This window comes from Hylobates moloch, unplaced genomic scaffold, assembly GCF_009828535.3.
Source record: "Hylobates moloch isolate HMO894 unplaced genomic scaffold, HMol_V3 SCAFFOLD_9, whole genome shotgun sequence".
Classification (NCBI taxonomy): domain Eukaryota; kingdom Metazoa; phylum Chordata; class Mammalia; order Primates; family Hylobatidae; genus Hylobates; species Hylobates moloch.
The window spans coordinates 35,441,519-35,461,450 of record NW_026652284.1 but is presented as its reverse complement, the minus strand read 5'-3'; the positions used below and the strand labels follow the sequence as shown (position 1 = coordinate 35,461,450).

The 19,932-nt window shown below is 40.5% G+C and overlaps 1 protein-coding gene and 1 long non-coding RNA gene across 3 annotated transcripts in view; one reads left to right on the top strand and one right to left on the bottom strand.

The window, feature by feature from the left end:
- Positions 1-808, bottom strand: part of LOC116813243 (cytochrome P450 7B1) — a 207,172-nt gene extending 206,364 nt beyond the window's left edge. Inside the window, exon 1 of one of the 2 annotated variants that reach the window (XM_032759674.2) lies at positions 537-808. In XM_032759674.2, coding sequence (XP_032615565.1) covers positions 537-658 — 122 coding nt within the window. In that variant the 5' untranslated portion in view covers positions 659-808. The remainder of the gene's footprint in view (positions 1-536) is intronic. The other variant, XM_032759675.2, reaches the window with a different exon arrangement.
- LOC131384249 (uncharacterized) lies at positions 577-19,655 on the top strand. Its single transcript, XR_009214918.1, has 3 exons — positions 577-1,167; positions 5,964-6,085; positions 19,468-19,655. It is a non-coding gene; the product is annotated as an uncharacterized LOC131384249 (long non-coding RNA).
- Positions 19,656-19,932: the final 277 nt, after the last annotated feature.

The window sequence follows — 19,932 nt, the reverse complement described above, 5'->3', positions numbered from 1 at the left end:
ATTTAGTACTCACAAAAATCTCACGAAGCATGTACTATTATTTCAGCTTTTCAAATGAGGTACAGTGAGGTAAACTGAGGAAGAGAGGCACTCAGTTTACCTCACTGTACCTCATGGTGCATCACACCATGCACTGGCATTTTCTTGAAATAGTTCTCTTTTAACTGATGAAATGTAAGAATATTCCCCTCCTGAAATACTCTATGAATTCTAGGCCATAAAACATCAACTCACAGTGGCAAGGCACACAATGTGTCTGTGATGCATAATGCATACCGCCAACCTAGGGCTTATTACAACTTATGCTGGAGCAGCAAATGGAATTCGTTCCCAAAGCTTTAATATGTATGCGTATATGTGGGAAAAAGACAGAAGAAGCCTTTGTTATTACAAAGTCCCACAGGAAGCCAGTGCCCCGCAGCAAGTTCTGACTGTCTGCACTGGAAATCATGGAGGGGGACTCCCTTCGCCATCTGGGTCGCGCGCGGCCGGCGGGGCCCAGGGCGCATGCGTGGCCTGCCGGCCGAGGCGCTTACCTGGTGCGCCGGACCAGCAAGCAGAGGGCCAGAAGCAGCAGGGCCGCTGCGAGGGTCGGGCCCGGGAGGCCCAACTGCTCCAGCGAGAAGCGGCCCGTGGCCGCGGACACTTCTCCTGCCATCCGGCGCGCGCTAGGCCGCGGTGGGCAGCCCGGGGTCTGCCTGCGAACAGCGCGGTCGGCGACTCTGCAGCCTGCGGCGGCTTCTCTCGGCGGCGCCCCCTAGTTCAGGGCCGGAGAGGCTGCCCTGCCCGCAGCGCAGACAGGAATGTCACCGCGGTCTCCCAGGCTGAATGACAAAAGTTCGTGGACTGCCCCCTCCCCGCCTATCCTCCACCCACGCGTACCGCCCAGTTCCCCCCACCGTTTCCGACCCGGCAGCTTCTGGAAAACAGCGCCCTTGATCCTCCCGGGCAGGAAGAAGGGCCAAGGAAGAGGTTAGAAGGGAGAGTTAGGATTTCCCAAGAACCAGCCCTGAAGGCCTGGAGGTGGGGGATTTCGCTTCTTAGTTGGACGGGAGCCCCTTGGGTTCCTCACTTCTTAGCCCGCGCCCTGCGGGAGGAGCGACTCTGCTTGTCCCTGAAGATACTTGGGAAGGTGCCCGCTGCGCTCTGACACCGGCGATCTCTTAGGTACGACCCAGCGGGGTTGGGCTGGCGGCAGAAACCGGCGGAGTGCGCGACCTCGAACCGGTTTCGCGCCCACCTCCTTCACCCCCTTACATCCTATTTGCTCAGAAGTTTTGGTTGAGGCCTACTGTGTGCAGAGGCGCGTGCCAGAAACACGGAATACAAAGACCTAGGCCATAAGCCTTCAGAAGTCTCGATGAGGCACACAGTACAGGATGAGGGTGAGACAGGTAAAAAGAGATTGCAGAACAGCGTGGTAGGGGCCAAAAGAGAAGTGCTTCAAGTACTACAGGTTGTACTCAGAAAGAATAAGGGAGAAAGTTTTAAAGTACCTTTTTCCGAGTAATGACCATCCACTGGGTACTTTACACACGTTTTTGCTTTCTATTTTTTTATGAGTATTTTATAGAAGACATAATGAGACTCAGATTAAGTAACTTAACCTGGTTGCTCACTTGATAAATGTTTACCATTCCCACTGATAAATATCTGCCGTTCTAACCACGGTCCTATTCGAGGACTTGTGTGCTCTGTCAATGCAACACTTCTCTGGAATGGGTACAGCAGCTTCAAAACTGATCTCTGGTTTTTTTTACCCTTCCAGTCCATCATCCCCATTTCCACCTCCCTAAAACACAGAGCTATCCAGCTTTTACTCTGTTCAAAACTCTTAATGGTTGCCTTTGTGACGAAGTCATATCCTCCACCTGCACTGAGAAGCCCTCCACAAATTGTCTTCATTGTACAGCTCCCCTCGCCAGCGCAGTTCCATATATACTCAAGCTTGAGCCACCATGTCCCTCATACTCAGCCTATTCACATTATTAACTTAAAAAATGCATTGTAGTTTTGATTTGCATTTCTCTAATGATCAGTGTCATTGAGCCTTTTTTCATATGCTTGTTGGCCACATGTATTTTGGAAATTAGTGTGGTAATTCCTCAAAGACAGAACTACCATAGGATCCAGCAATCCCATTAATGGGTATATACCCAAAGGAATATAAGTCACTCTGTCATAAAGACACATGCACGCTTATGTTCATTGCAGCACTGTTCACAATAGCAAAGACATGGAATCAACCTAAATGTCCATCAGTGGTAAACGGGATAAAGAAAATGTGGTATATACACACCATGAAATTCTACGCAGCCATAAAAAAGAATTAGATCATATCCTTTGCAGGAACATGGATGGAGCTGGGGGCCATTATCCTTAGCAAAAGAAAACCAAATACAGCATGTTCTCACTTATAAGTGGGAGCTAAATGATGAGAACACATGGACACATAGAGGGGAACAACAGACACTGGGGCCCACTGGAGGGCAGAGTGGGTGAGGAGGGAGACGATCAGAAAAAATGACTAATGATTACTGGGCTTAATAGCTTGGCGATGAAATAATCTGTACAACAAACCCCCATGATATGAATTTACCTATATAACAAACCTGCACATGTCTCCTAAACTTAAAAGTTAAATACATAAAATAAAAATAAAAATTCACAATTTTTAAGTTTTGAAAAGGAGAGAGGAGACTTTATTTCTTCCAAAGGGTTATAGCCTGCAAGGTGGCCATCCAGGCAAAACCAGAGACAGGCCCTTCAAAGGAGGGCTTGGGGTAGGAGCTTTATGCTGAAGAGGTTGACTAAACATGTATATTTAACTGGTTACAGGAGGAGCTATGAATATTCATGAAGGTGGTCCTGACACATGCCTATTGAACAAACATGCATGTAACATATGACCCATGTTCACTTTGGGGTGGCTATTTAACATTTAAATGTGTTACAGTTATGCTTTATATATCAAAAGATCATTTTACATACAAAGGTAGGTAAGTGTGTAATCTCTGTAAACTGGCAAAACCAGACAATGGTCAGTGGTCTTCTTAATCAGGAGAAAGTTACTGAAACCAGACTCTCATCCAATCAAAGCTGTAGTTATGGCTTGTGGAACAGCAGGGTCAGTTAGCATCTGATGGTGGATGAGCTGTGACTTCTAATATTGCAAATCCTGAGGCCAGTGCTTTTTTAGTTGCTAGAGTGAATAACCTTGTGGTGGTTACAAAATAGTATATATTTTAAGTTTTACTGTCCATCGCTCTAAAGCTGTGAATGGCTAGATTAGCCCCAGAATCTTGATGTTTACGAGCCTCTTTGTCTTTGACTTCTATTCCGGAGTCTGTCTCCTGCCTCTGCTTTCTCCTCTTGTACATTCAATTTTCCAGGCAGTCCAAAAGATTGCAGTAAACTGACAGCCACTCTGTCTCTTCCAAGAGAAAGCAAATTGAGTGCTTTCCATCACTGCTGGGACAGCAGAGCCAGTTTAAAGCAGGGTGTCCATGCTGGGGCATTTCTGTAACCACTGCAGAGAGCCACTCACTGATTTTCAGCAGAAGTCTCAATCGTCATACTTTTGTTTTCCCCAGATGACTTTTGTTTAAAAATGTAATTAAAATACTAAGAATTCATTCTACTTATTGAACATTTATTATTTGCCAGACACCATACTAAACATATTATTTTACCACATTAATAACAGCAAACCCCCATGGTTGATTGTCCTGCCTTCGAGAAGTGGAAGGAAGAAGCCTGCATAGTTATCTACCAGATTTGGTTTGCAACTGTATCATATTCCTATGTTATCTGCACAGTGGCTTACGTGGGACACTTTATTATATATATGCAATACATCTTAAATATATGTTTCTTTTGGGTTTTCCACTTTTGTTAAAAGGGACCTTTGCTCTATAACCAGATTAAAACAATCTAAAGATATCTTTTATTTTTCTTTTACTTTCGTGGTGGCTCATTATTAGCATCATCATATTCAATCCAGTCCAATTCAGTTTTAACTCCAAAGTATACCATTATCCCCATCACCTCTCTGACAGAGATTGCTGGTTGACCCTCCATATCTGCTCACCCCTTCCTCCTCACTAACAGAGTCCTCCATTTTTAACTGAACAAATGCCCGTCCATCATAAAGACTACTTCTAGTTAGCTGGGTGTGGTGGTGTACACCTGTAGTCCCAGCTACTTGGCTAATCAGGAGGCTGAGGCAGGAGGATCACTTTGAGCCCACCGAGGACTTAAGAGGCCACAGTGAGCTATCATCAGAGTACACTACTGTACACTCCAGCCTGAGCAACAGAGCAAGAAACCCTGTCTCTCTCGAAGGAAGGAAGGAAAGAAGGCAGGCAGGCAGGCGGGCGGGCGGGCGGGCGGGCAGGTGGGCAATATAGTGAAACTGTCTCTACTAAAAATACAAAAATTAGCTGGGCATGGTGGCATGCATCTGTAGTCCCAGCTACTCGGGAGGCTGAGGCAGGAGAATCGCTTGAACCTGGGAGGCAGAGGTTGTGGTGAGCCGAGATCACACCACTTCACTCCAGCCTCAGCAACAGAGCAAGACTCTGTCTCAAAAAAAAAAAAAAAAAAGAAAAAAGAAAAGAATGAGATGTCACTTCCTTCAAAAAGCTGGGATGAAAGATGAAAGGGACTAAACACATTAATATTGGATAAAAGAAAGTAAAAAGGCCACTCGAAGGAAGGAAGTACGGAAACACGGAGGGAGGGAGGGAGGGAGGGGAAGGGAGTGGAGGGGAGGAAGAGGGTGACAGAAAGAAAGAGTAGAGGAAGTAAAGAAAGGGAGAGGGTGACAGATTGTACTTCAGTGACTCACTGCACTAGTCAAGTGACCCTCATCTACCAGGTGGCTGGAGTGATTAGCCTCTTTCTCTGTTCTTGTTCTAATCTAGCATTAGGACTTGAACTCTGGCTTTGGTTCCCCCCATGCCTTAACTTTTGATTCTCAAGAGCCTCTGTGGAAGTCAACAAAACCTGAATAATGACTATTTCCTCTTGCATTTCAACATGTACATCCTAATTCTGCCCAGATTTTGAAAATACTAATGCACTGGACTGAAACATTCAAGTCTACCTACTTAGTCAATGACTTTTGTTAAGTGCAAATTATGTTCATGGCACTATACTTGGCCTATTGGACCTATAAAAATGAATGAGATGGGCCAGGCTTGGTGGCTCACACCTGTAATCCCAGCACTTTGGGAGGCTGAAGCAGGCATGAATCATGAGGCCAGCTTGGCCAACATAGTGAAACCCTGTCTCTACTAAAAATACAAAAATTAGCTGGGCCTGGTGGCACACACCTGTAGTCCCAGCTACTCAGGAGGCTGAGGCAGGAGAATCGCTTGAACCTGGGAGGCAGAGGTTGTGGTGAGCCGAGATCACGTGACTGCACTCCAGCCTGGGCAACAGAGCAAGACTCTGTCTCAAAAAAAAAAAAAAAAAAAAAAGAATGAGATGTCACTTCCTTCAAAAAGCTGGGATGAAGGGGACTAAACACATTAATATTGGATAAAAGAAAGTAAAAAGGCCACTCAAAGAAGATTGTGGAGTGACCATGGGGGAATTTAAGGATATGCACCCATATGGCCTCAATCTTGTGAGCTCCTGGGAAGCAAATGATGTGCTGGAGGGGAGGGTAGATTACAGGCTTCAGCTGTTAGGAAACATGTGAAAGTACCACAGTGGAAAATACCGAAATGGAATTTCACACATTCTTTTTCCAGTATTAGGAAGCCCATAAAGTCAGAATTGAGTGTCCAACACTGAAAGGTCCTATCAACTTTTGACATAAAATACAGGTTAGGTTTAGGTTTTGAATCATATCAAAGCACAACCCCTCTATAACTAAAAAGATTGACTGTTTATCTCTCTCCCATTCCCATGAGTTTTATTGTAACTAACTTTGATTTCCTATTACCTTCGGTTAGAATGAAGACCACCCCTGGGCAAAATTACGAAGAAGTGGAAGGAAAGAAGAGAAGAAGAAAGGAACATAGGCTACATGTTTTACAGACATTGTTTCATCTAATCTTCAAAACCAATCTCTGAGGTAGCTATTATTATTTCTTTTTACATAAAAGAAAACCAAGACTCAAAAGAATTCCAGGACACCCATGGTTATTCAGCTGTTACGTCCAACTGTGAAGTCACCGTCGTTTTCACTGTACCACCTCGCCCTCCTTAGAGTTTTCCTTCACTAACCCTTTACTTACCTGCTCAGTCATTCTTGCTTCCATCTTTATGGATCCAGTTGTTACCTTAAGTTTTCCATAACCGCTCCCTGTGGAGACAGTTGAGGCTCTGCCATGACCTTGGCCCTCCATGGCCCTTGTCTAGCTCTGACGCTGGTCTCAAGTTTTCCGTCTGAAAGATGATATAAGACTACCTTCCCTATAGGTTTATGAGGATTAAATTGTTAGGAGTAAATATATATGTGTGTGTATATATATCACAATGAAAATGCCTGGGGCTTCCTTTTTTCACAGTTGAGCACCTTCTGCTCCACTGGCAAAGGGTATAAGTAGAAGCAAGTTAATCAGACAAATTCAGCCCAGCTGAGGTGTTAGCTTATTGATCTATTACTTCTGCCCAATTAAAATATAAAATAGGAAGCTTTCTTCTCTCCTTTAGGTGACTATTCAAACTGATTGCAGCTGAGATTGCAATAATCACATATACTGAGACTGCTATAAGCCCAAAAGTTATTGTTTAATTTGGCACATAGTAAATAGTGAGGCATCGTAGATGCAGGCACCAAACTTGACTAAAAATATCTTAAATCACAAATGCTTCCACTTATTCTGTCGTTCTTTACAGTTTAAATGATTTTAGTTGTTTTCTCTTTACTTTAGTTCTTCATTCTCCTATAAAGCCAGTTTGTAGTGCTGACCCAGCATGCAGTCTGGTACAGGACACATATAGACATGGCAGGCAAAAATCTTATTAAATAAAATGCTGTTGAATGAGCAAAGTGACACCCAACAATAGAGTGTAGTTCCATTTAAACCTTTTTTTAATAAAGTATAATTTTAGGTAAGACCTGAATATAATTATTTTGAAGCAGCTTCAAAAATGGTGGAACAGATGGCTCTGATTATCTCCAAGAGGAAGGAAAAGATTGGAGAGTTTTGTCATTTCTTGTTTAACAGTCTTGGCATTGCTTATACACACTTGAGTTTTGAATACTGTGATTTATAAAATCACAATCCCGTGCTAAACCTCAGCTCATTCTCACAATCTGACCCTACTTCCCATGCCAAGTTTTGAGACTCACTCTCTCTCTGTCTCTAACTCACACTGGCTATTCCAACATTTCATTTTCCCACTAGCCTTGACCCCATATTTCTGGGGACAAAAAGCACAAGACTCTCTCCCTGAGCATTCCTTTTAATGAGAACCATTCCCTCCTCCAGCCCCACTCCCCATCCACCTCTGTTCACTAAGGAAATGTTTTCTAGAGTCAAAAACATTTTAAAAAAATTCAGCTAGGTCAGTACTCTGAGAAGCAAAGACCCCTGTTACAGTTCAGGTCCCAGGAAACAGAGTCTGAGAGGGACATTATCATAAAAGAGTGTTTTAGGACAGGCTCATAGAATCAGCATCAGGCATGCTGATGGGAAGGAAACATACAGAGAAAGAAGCTGAACTGGGACGCAGTCTTACCAAAGATTCACCTGAGTCCTTGATAATATCTAGAACTCAGGTGGCCCTTAGAATTGTCCCAAGATGAGGTGCAGGGTTCAGGTCTTTAATGTCACTGGTTCCAGACTGCCTGCAGGAAAGGAGAGGTGTCCACAAGTGATGGGGTTCTCTTTAGCTAAGAGTGAGTCCTGAAACAGCCGATGAGGCAATCCTAGAGCTTGGAGCAAAGGTTCTTCCACGCTGACAGAGAATCTGGGTGACAAAATATAGTCAGTATCCACTAGGATGCTACAGAAATATGCTGGAGGCAAATAGCACATAGGTGGTGGAGGTGCTTGCATTCATCTTGGATTTGTAATATCTCAGAAGCAGAGAGGTTAGCGTTACTATAGGTGTCTTGCTAATGAGAGAGAGAACAATCCAAGATGAATAAAAGCAAATTAGCAAAATACCTATAGTAACATTAGCCTCTCTGCTTCTGAGAACACAGCAGTCACATTACTAGGTGATTCTAATGTTAAAGAAAAAAAAATGTTTTGAGTCATGTTTTATTATAATATTGCAACAAGGAAAGCCTCTAGGAGGTCAATTCAAACATTTACTCTGATTACAAACATAGGGAATACTACCTAGGCATTGTCAGAGTAACTAAAAGAACAATTTAAAATCATTCAACTCTTGCCTGACAGAGGACAATGAGGGTACATAACTAGTTTCTCCAAACAAGTCAAAATCCCATAAAATTGTATCAGAAAACTACTAAAGCATTTTTTTAGGAAGGTTACGCTTTTCTGTGAAGTAGGTATACATTTCATTAAGCAAATGCTTTCTGCTGCAGAAGGGGCTTAGGACCATTCTTCCTTCACGCTAACATTTTACTTGCTCAGCCAATCATGGTGCTCTTGCCTGAAGTAGCTCCATCCTCTTAGCAGGGACTCCACATGGGCCAGTTGCCGCTTGGATTCACACTGGGCCCTTTCATACCCACACCCTTCTTTAAAGACTAGAAAAACACGACTTGCTCTTTCTCTCCCCCTTCGTATCTGACTCCTTGTTTGTGAGCTCTGTTCCCAGCTTTCTCCCCACCCCCTGCTTTCCTTTCCAAAGCTCCATTGGAAAATGGTCAAATTAATTCCCTCAGGATTTTCTAAGGCCTTTTATTTTCTCCTGCAGCTTTCTAATCACTAACATTTCCATGGTTATTCTCTTTCTCCTTTCTTCTCTGAAGTCTGGCATTTTTTCCACCAACAAAGATTGCTAAATTTTGACATTTATAAAAGCAATTCATAACACTAATTATACATATGCTGGAAGTTTTGAATATTCTGCTTTATGAACAAACATAGCACTAATGAATGAGAAAACTGATTTGTAATGATTCTGAAAAACAGTCTAATTGTCTGCTTGCCAGGGTTGCAATAGAACTAAGAGGGTATACACACACTTAACCCAGACATCAGCCAGGGGCTTCCTGGCACTTGTTTCTGCGTGTGCACGATCTGTTTTGGCCATTCAGCAGCTGATAACCAAAAGGCAGCACTCTGCACCTTCACTTGTTTCTGCAAGAAACCCAAACACAGCAGGCACCAACGTCTTTGTGGCAGATTTCTTGGGGGAGGGGGCAGGGTCATATTGTATAGAACACGGGATCCCACTCAAAACATTCTTGACATTTTATATCCTCCAGTCCTCTTGGGCCACATGGCGATAGGAATTTTCTTATGCTTCCCTCTGACAAAGTCCAGCCTCTCTGGTTCCAGTGTCCCTCCAGAATTTTCCTCTGCAAACATCAAATACCTCCTGCCTTTATAATACAAAGAAATTCAGCTCACATCTTTTATTTGAGTCAGGCTTTGGAGTTTCCCATGCTAAGTAGCTGTCAAAAATTTCTTCTGAACAAGGAGCATGGAATATTTTCAAAATATAGTCATCATCTTCAAAAACAAAAAAAAATTTAACTGACATAAATCATTTAATTTTTTTCTTTTCTTTTTAGAGACAAATTCTCTCCATGTTGCCCAGGCTGGTCTCCAACTCCTGGGTTCAAGTGATCCTCCCATCTCAGCCTCCTAAGGAGCTGGGGCTATGCCTGGCTCATTTTCTCTTCTAGAAATTTAAGTAGATATCTGGTTAAGTAGGGGAGAATGGTGTCCCCTCCAGCCTATTCTTAAAGATGTTTGAATGATGGTGACTGGTCAGTCAGAACGTATATGAATGGACAAATATCAACACGTGTCCCTTCTGCATTTACAGGCACCTCAGAAACTTTCATTTCTAGACATTTCTTCACTTGCCCCTCTCCTCTTTACAGGCTGGATTCCTGGTCTAGAAAGGTACAAGGGCTAATTCAGAATTTCCTCTTCCTGCTTTTCAGAATTTCTTCTTCCTGCCTTTGGGTGTGCCAAGACCTCAAAACCCCTTTCTCCTTTCCCATGTCTCTTTGTTTTTGCTACCTTTTTTTTTTTGTTTTTTAATCAGTTCTGAGCAATCTGGACATCTGTTCCTTACCTAGATTCTTACTGCGAGGCTCAGCAAAACTCACAGCCCTCTAGCACTTACACAACCCCCGTGCCAAGACAAACATAATGTTGTAAGAAGCCTTCCTAAACTCACACAGAAATTAAAGTGAAGATTGGAATTCTACCCTGCTACTTTTCTCTGCAGCTCTGACTCAGGAGTCAGAACCTAAGTATTTTACAGATAAAAGTCTGAAGGCCGGGCACGGTGGCTCACGCCTGTAATCCCAGCACTTTGGGAGGCCGAGGCGGGTGGATCACAAGGTCAGGAGATCGAGACCATCCTGGCTAACACGGTGAAAACCCATCTCTATTAAAAATACAAAAAAAAAAAAAAAAAAATTAGCCGGGCATGGTGGGGGGGGGGTACCTGTAGTCTCAGCTACTTGGGAGGCTGAGGCAGGAGAATGGCTTGAACCCAGGAGGCGGAGTTTGCAGTGAGCCAAGATCACACCACTGCACTCCAGCCTGGGTGACAGAGTGAGATTCTGTCTCAAAAAAAAACAAAAAACAAACAAACAAACAAAAAAACAAAAGTCTGAAAATGAACAAGCTTAGTTTTTCTGAGTTGATGCATTTTCAAATGTTATCTCACGTGACCCCTTGACAATCCAGTGAGCTGAGTATTATTTTCACTTTACACATGTCCTTCGTAATGTCTGTGACAACAGGTACCATATCTGTCTGTCTCTTTTCACCAATGTATACGTAATACTTTGCAGAGTTCATGGCACTTTGTAGATTATCAATAAATACTTGCTGAATGAATGAAAATTAGAAAACTGATATTTAAAAAATGAAATGAAATTAATATTTATTGAGTACCTACTCCGTGCTGGTTGCTGAGCTAAATATTCTCATCTATATTTTATCTGAACAATAGTCCAATGAACTTGACCAAGTTCCTGAACTAGTTAGTGCAAGCAAATGATTTCTAATTTATTGGTATGAATATTAGTTGCATTTTTCTACTGTATGTGTATAACTTATTGTATATAATACATTACTAGATCCTTTCTATTGAAGCTTACCTTGCAATTTAGCTCATTTCTAACAGATATCTCTAGATGTTGGGTCAGTATCTATATACAATATTAAAGTTTTAATTTGAAGAAAACATCCTGGATACAAAACTTCAGGAAGGTATTTATTTTAGAAAAAAATCATCTCAATTGTGTCTATTAGGGACCTCATTTTGACAGCTTCAATTGTGTTTGCTGCAAGGATTTATCAACGTATTGAGGGAAAAAGGGATGGGACTTCCATGAGTCCACTCAGATAAGAGATTTGGGGCCACATGAAATACGTAAGCTTGTTCAGAGGATAAAGAGTCAGTGTGAGAGAGAAAGGATAATTTTTAGATGAGTAGCCATTAATTTTTCCCATGATTCTACCACTCTTTTCTCTCTTTTACTTCCTTTAAATCTTGAAACCTTGGAAAGTAAAGGCTACTAAAGAAAGAAAAAATGATTTTGCTAAAATTTTTCTAAGATAGTGGAAGCACAAGGCAGTATCATTTTGTGGCCCATGTATTCACATGTAATTAGAAGCAAAGTAGGAGCATATTTCTTATTTTATGAAGCAGCATCCTAGGAGCCTTAAAGGACTCAGGGGACCAACGTCTGGAGAAGGAACTAGACTTCTTCAATGTAACCAGAAGCAATAACACACTTCCATGGTGCTGGACTCACTGTTCGTTTTTCAGCCCATGTCCTACTTGCCCTTTCAGCAGCACTCTCACTTTCTCTGAATACTTTCTTCTCTGGGTTCCCATGAATATCCTCTTACTTCTCTGGTTGTTTCTTGGTCCCCTTGGGCAGTTCTTCCTCTACTTGGCCACTAAATGTCAAAGGGCTCAATCCCAGAGGCTCCTCTCTTTTTACTACAAACTCTAAACAGGTAAACTTTGTGCTTTAAACATTATGTCTACGGAATAGCTCCTAAATGTGTTGGCTCCAGATTTCTTTAAGATGCAGCCCCCCATCACATGTCTTTTAAACAGCCCACATGGTTGTTTCATAAGCGCCTGAAACTTAGCATTTCCAAACAACTCTTAACCATAGCTACCACATCTGCTCTTTTTCCTAAAGCATCACCATCCATCCAGTGGCCCATGCTCAAAACTGAGGCGACAGCTTTGGTTCTAAGTCATTTAACTACTCTGTTAAAACGCATCTTAAATCTATCTCCTCCTATTCTCTGCAGCCATCACTTAGTCCAAGACAGCATCATCCACCATTCATCTGCATGTCCTCAGATTTTCTCTTGCCTCAATCACCCATTCATTGTCCACACTACAACCATAGTGATGATTTTTAAAAAATACAAATTGAATCAAGTTAGTACAATATTTTAAGTCCCTACAATAGTATGACATTTTTTGAATAAAATGCAAATTTCTTGACCTTCAAGCTTACATGGTCCTCAGTGACTAGACCCTGGCTTCATCTCTCCCCGTCAACCCTGATCTCATTCCAATATAGACTGCAATTTGGTTCAGTGACTGAACCTGGTTCTCTTTCAGCCTTTACAGATAATCCTTCTTATACCTGCTTGCTGACATCTATACCTCCTTGGACTAGCTAAATTCTAAATCTCCTTCTGAACTGAAATTAAGCATCATTTACTTAGGAAAGTGGTTTCTAATTCCCCAGTCTAGGTCAGTACAACCTATTCTTTGCCTACTCAGCATATTAACTTCCTCTTGATAGTACTTATGACATTATCATTAAATAATAATTCATTGTAATGAGTTGTTGAAAGCCTCTCCACCAGAATGTCAACTTGTGAAGGTAGAGATTTTGCCTACTTCACTGCTGTAACCTCACACAAGGTCTTTAACATAGTTGGTGCTTAACACGTATTTGTTGGGTAGATCAATCAATCGATCAATCAATCAATCAATAATAAAATAGATAAATAAGCAAAGACATTCAATATGTATTAATCATTTCATGTGTGCCATTTACTGTTCTAAGGTCTTTCATGCATTTTTTTTTTTCATTTAAACATCACAACAGCCCTGTGGAGTAGGTACTTTTGTAATCTGTATTTTATATATGAGAAAACAGGTTTAGGAAGATTAATAACATGCAGATGTGGAATATCCATCCCTACCACCGTGACCATTTTTTTCTCATGAGCCCATTGTTCAAGGACAGGAATAGCTGAGGAAAAAGCCTACTTACCATGATCTTCCTCTGCTGAGGCTATTGTTTGGGCAGCAATTCACATGGAACAAAAATATGTTTACATTTTATGCCCAGTTGGAGAGGTCGGTCTACATACCTCTTCCCTAGATCTCCTTATCAACACTTTTCTAATCATTTTTCTTCTATGTAACCTCAGCATACAATCAAACTGTTAGTCACTACTCATAAATCTGTACTTCCGGCCATCTCTCCTTCCAGGAAGAACAAACCACCAGGTACATTGCCTGAAGTTATGCCTACTCAGAGGATTTCCTTTAACAACCCTTCTTCAGGGACACCTCTGCATGGGGCTGTAGTATTGCAGATACTTTTGGATGGTGCCAGTATTTTATGCAGCACCCTCTGTAAAGCAAGCTGAGATTTTCTTTTTTCTTTTTAAGTCAATAGGTCATAGAAAATGGTTGTGGGTTGAGAAAGAGAAGGTAATATAGCAAGAATATAAACCTTGGGAGTCTGATCCACTTGTTCATGGAAAATGCTATGCCTTGAGGACTTTCTTGAGCCTGATCTAGAATAGTTCTACTTAATTATGGAGTGCTGCTGTGTACATCCAACTTTATGGCTTTGTGCATTAGACCGAATTAATGATGGATAATTCAGGTTGCATGGCAATTTGGTGGCTGTGGTCAAGTGTTTTGTCTCCATGAGGGCCCTGAAATAAGCCAAAAGTTGCTTCTCAAGAGGAGAATACAAAAACAGTGATTCTTAAACATTTGTTCTATGATTTATATTGAGGGACCTTTCAATGACTCCATACAGCATCTCTATCTTCCATAGATAATTTAGTCACCATAGGATCTGATTGGTCCAATAAATAAAGTAGCAGAAGAACTTTCATAACAGCCTGAAGTTGTTAAGAGCCTTGACTTGCTCTGGACTCTTCTCGAATCTGAAAGCCTTCTGATTTACTCAGTAAATAGTATCAGGCCTAAGTGAGTATCGGTATCAGGCCTAAATGGAATATCAGGCCCAAATGAGGTACATGTTGCCTCCCAAATCTAACGAGACCCACCAGGTGTTGTGCATCTTTCTTGAGGTAGGAGAAATTGGGTGCAGCAACTTGTTTTTCTTGAACTCTGGCCACTGGACCCCTAAAAATTTCATCAAGATGGTGTATGTGTGTCTAGCAAAGTGTCTAAGAAAGTGTAATTGTCTCATCACGAGGTCCAATCAGCATGAGGACATTAATTTAGATAGACCAAGGTGTTATCCTGTGGAATGAAGAAATGATAAAGGTCTCTTTTGACTGAATTATTATTATGACAGCTGAAGATGTTATATACGTAGGGCAGTGAATGTGTATTGCTGGCTCTGTCAGGTGAAAGCAAACTTCACTTACCAGATTAATAGCTATAGTGTGCCAGAGACTGTGTTGATGTGCTGCAGCAAATAATCTACATCTGGAATGGCAGCTGCAATTTGAATCATGACCTTATAAATCTTACAATATTCTACTATCATTCTTTAAAATTTGTCTTCTGAATAAGCCATATAGGCAAATTAAATGGGGATATGATAGGAATTACCTATATTCTTTATGTCCTTGATGAGGCACCAATATCTGCATTTCCTCTATAAATTTTGCATTGCTTTTGGTTTACTTTTGTTTTTTTGAGTAGAGGTAGTTCTGAAGATTTTCATTATCTTTCTTCCTACAATAGTCCTCATTCCCAAGCTCAAGGAACCAATGTGAGAATTCTGCCAATTGCTGAATATGTTCATTCTAACTGTATTCTGGAACTGAGTAAATAATCATTGGGTGTATTCAGGGACCACTGATCCTGCTGGGAGATGGATCTAAGCCAAAGCTATATTAACTGCCTAATTTCTATAACTTTCTGGTTATTTCTTTTTCACCAAAGGACAGTGACTGTACACTCTTTTCGAGAAGACTAGGTATAAATTTTTAGCAGTGTGGCAAGATCTTTCCTTCAGAGGGCCTGGTCTCTCCATCATTCAGTGGAGGTCTTACTCTTTTTATTTGATCTATGAACTGATTCAAATAAAAGAATTGGTTGAGGAACCATAATTTATGGTGCTTTTATTGCCCAGACTTAGAGTTTATTGCCTAGACTTAGAGTTTTTCTTTCTGCTTACCCAAATCAAGTAAGACTTTAGTAGGTTGCCTATTTATTTTAATTCTAGTGAAACCATGATCACTTACCCCAAACCAAAGATCTCTGTGCATTAAAACATTCAGATTACCACTTGTCTGTGGCATTTCTTCTGTTCCAGTAACAGAAACCCTAAACTCAGTGATATAAAATCATAACAATCTTGTTATGGTCTCAGATTCTGTGGGTCAGAAATACAGAAAGTGTACATCAGGGATGGCTTGTATATCTTCTCCATGATGTCTGGGGCCTCACTTGGGATAACTCAGAAGCTCGTGGTTATTTAACAGCTGGGAGCAGGAATCACCTGAACATTCTGTTACTCACATGTCTGGGTGGTAGATGCTGGCTATTGGCTGAGACTTCACCTACACTTGGCCTCTCCATGTGACCTGGGTTTACTCACAGTGTGGTGATGTCAGGGAAATTAGAATATTCATCTGATGGTTTAGGGCTTTGAAGACAGATGTCCCAATAAAACAGGACAGATACTCTGTAATCTTTTAGGGTTTAGCCTCAGAAGTTGCACACCATCCAAAGCCCACTGAGAGTCAAGGGGAAGAAACATAGCCAGATACGAAGGTGGTTGCAACTTGTTCCCTGCCAGTCAGGGATCCTATCATTTCTACTGAATCCAAAGAGCTATCTGTTTTTAGGGAAAAAATTTTAATGACAGCATTTTTTTTAAACGGCCAGTCATGATCTGCAGAAAATAGCTGCTTGAGAGCTCTTCAGGGATACTGGTGCTCCCCTCATCAGTGCATTTCTCGAACCCTCAAAGAAGAGAATGTCCAATAGAACTTCCCAGGAGACTTAGGATGTATGTGAGCGGGTCTTACCTGATAAATTCATTTCAGCAATCTGAGCTCCCTAAATCTCTGGATGTTTTCCTCTAGCAGGGGTCTGTAAACTATAGCCCACAGGTTGACTGCCTGATTTTGCAAATAAAGTTTTATGGGAGCATAATACCATGCCAATTTATTTACTTATTGTGTAGGGCTGAGTTTAGGCCAAAATAGTAGAATTAAATAATTGTAACAGATACTGCACAGCTCAGAAGCCTAACATAATTAATATCCATCCCTTTAAAAAATATGCTATGCACACTTTTGCAAATTTTGCAAAAGAAGTTCTGGTGCCTTAAATTCATTTTCAATATAAGCCACTTTCAGGTCTAAGATTTAGTTAAGTAACTAAGCAACTAGTTAGAGTGATTCCCATCACCTCAAATCAGTCCACCGAATGCATGACCTCTGCTTAGTGCATCCATATTAGTAAATAACACCCTTCCAACTTTAGACTTCTCTAACCTGATCCAATATTTGTAGAATACAATGCCACCCATATTCACCAGGTTTCTGTCAATTAGAATTTAGCAACACATTGCAGTTACTTTGGTGTGTCATCATGAGGTAATATTTGGTAGCTGAACCCCTAGAGTCATCTGGCATTTGCGTCTGTTCATAGATCTAGAAGCAATGAGAGGTGATGGGAGTAGATCTTGAGGAAGGTTGGTGGTGTTCTGAAAATAAGAGACTTTTTACTTCAGATAATAGAAGACTAATCTCAGAGAGGGGTAGAATTGTTTCTTTAATTGTCAAAGCAAATTCTGTAGAATTTAGGGTTTAAAGTTCTCAGCTTTATCAGAATTTGCTTATATGTCCCCCTTTCAAAATTCAGGGTCTTATTCTTTTTCCAGGCAATCCCTTAAGAGATCCCTGAGAAGTTGTTAATTTGATTTGTATTGCATGTTAGCCATCCACAGTATTAGATTTCGCATTTTGTTTTTAGAAATCTCAATTCTGTAGCTACAGAAAATAAACGTCACCTTTAGGACTATTATAAAAGCCTTTTGGTTCCTTATCAAGAGCTTGAGCTGGGAATGTAAAGCCCTAATCTCATGTTTTTCCCTCCAAGTTCTCCCTCACATTTAGAAACAATCAGGTAATCCATGATAATTTTACTTACTCCCACTAAATTGTTCTATGGTAACAACCACTTGGACATGCAAAGTCTTTCCGAGTGGCTCTAGATGGTACTTTAAGTAGTGTTTTTCTACTGAAATTCATAGACTACCATCGTCCAATTTGCCACAACGGGATCATAAATGTCTTCAAATCTAGCCAGAGCAAGAAAAAAGTTTTAGATCACTAACAATATAAGATTTTGTTACTCTAGAATTACTTTAGATAACAATAATTGTGTTAGGAAGTAGAGTCATCATACATATTATGCGAATAGAAGATTATTATGGGAACTAGACTTTACCGACTGAAGGAAGAGCTGGGGAAGTGAAAGTGCAAAAGGGAAATTTGGAGGATCTGAGATAAAGCATTAACCAGCCCACCTGAAGCACTACGGCAGGTGGACGTGCTAAAGCTTGCAGAGAATTCATGAAGCACAGCATATCCAATGTCAAAGTAGATTATGAAGAGGAAGCCCATGGAGAGGTGTCTGAGAAGTTGTGGCTTCTATGCAGTTACTGCCTCTGTGAATCTACAGCCAAGTAGCTAGTGGTGGTCTTAGGGCCGCTGTGGGTCAGCTGGGCCAACAGTTGGAAAGATAAGCTAAACAGGAAGTGGAGTAGAGTGAGGAAAACCTGGGGAAGTGAAAGCCCAGAAGGAAATTTACACATTCAGAGTCAAACAGACTCTCCCAGTTTCATCAGTTACTAGTGTTATCTCGAGAATGTTAATTAATTTTTGTGAATTTCCATTTTCCCAGTTGTATAATAAATGTGGATAAAATATTTACCTTTAGGGGCTGCTTGCTTGCCTTTTAACATTTTTTGGAAATCCGTTTATCCTTCTGATCATTTTTAAGCTGACATAAAATGTTTTCATCATAAAGTAAACTAGTTTCAAAAGATGTGATTTCTGGGCTGTTTTAATTATTGACATATGATAACAAAACGGTAATATTATTTTTAATTTATCTATGCAATATAAACACAATAGCAGCTTTGTGCCCACCACCATCAATTTAGAAAATATATAAACAAGCTCTTTTTCAATAATCAGAAATTTTACATTGTTCCGTTTTCTCTTTGAACTCATATTTCCATTCCATTTTTCCCATAGAATTTTATCTTAACATATTTTTATGCTTGAAGGTCTTTTATTTATAGTAAAATTGCAATAAGATATGTATATAAATTGAATTTTCTAAATATTAGTTGTGATCATAAGACCTAACATTTTTATCTCAATTATGATATAATACAATCATTATTGGCATATTATTTATCAAAGAAAATGAAATATATTGTAGAAATTGATAAGTAAACCTAAAAAGTAAAGTTTAATTAGAAATGCATATTTTAGTATGTATATATACATATGCACATCTATGAATATATAGAACTCCTTTCTCTGTGAGTGAGAAACTTGGATTCCATCACCTTCAATATATTTACTTACCTGATCAATCCCACTCACGTTACCAACTGCCCATCACCACCACCTCCATCACCGCATGTCTACAACCGCCTCACCCTTTTAGGCTCTGCCATTCTGCACAGGACCACTGTGTAGATGCTTCCTTCACCCTGCTTAGGCTCCCACACTTGGTGCTGGGCTTGCATTTCTACTTCCTCTCTTTGTGTTATTACATTCGACCCTACCTACTGGCTTTTCAACTAAATTATTCAGAAAGGAAATGAGAAAGGGAGACAGGGGAAAGAGAGCATGCATTTTTATAAATCTTAACCCTTCTAATTCTGAGATAGGTAGGTAGATTAGATAGATAGATAGATAGATAGATAGATAGATAGATAGATAGATAGATAGATAGATAGATAGATAGATAGATAGATAGATAGATAGATAGATAGATAGATAGATGATAGATAGAGCACAGAGCTTTTCCAAATGTTTCTCACGTAGTTCACATAATCCAAGATGTCCTTCAATACTTACTACTGATACACTTTTGTTGCATTATTCTCAGGATCTTCCTCAGCATCAGTAATTTCTTTGGAAAGAATTGGAGAGAAAGAAGATATACATCTTTAAAAGGAAATTGTCACTACCTTGTTAACCCAACTCTACAAATATTCCTGACTTCAGACTATCCAAGCAAAGACAGAATACACAATTTTTAAATCTCCTACTTTTTCTAGGAGAGAAAAATGTATAAGAAAGGGAAAGACAAAAGCCCTATCAAAGGCTTATGGTGACTTGGTTAAAGAAGGTTGCAGGCACTGTGATAAAAGTTTGGATGGGAGAAACATAACCCTTTGTTTTGTAATATGAGATAAGTTTGGTTGTGAGATGGGGAAGTGGGAAAGGAAAACCAAACTGAAGCCCTGACCACAGACTTATTCTAGGCAGATCAATTTTAGCAAAAAATAGAGAAAATGAAAACTGATTTTCTTGTATCTTTTACTGCCTATAAAGTTCTTGGAAAACTATC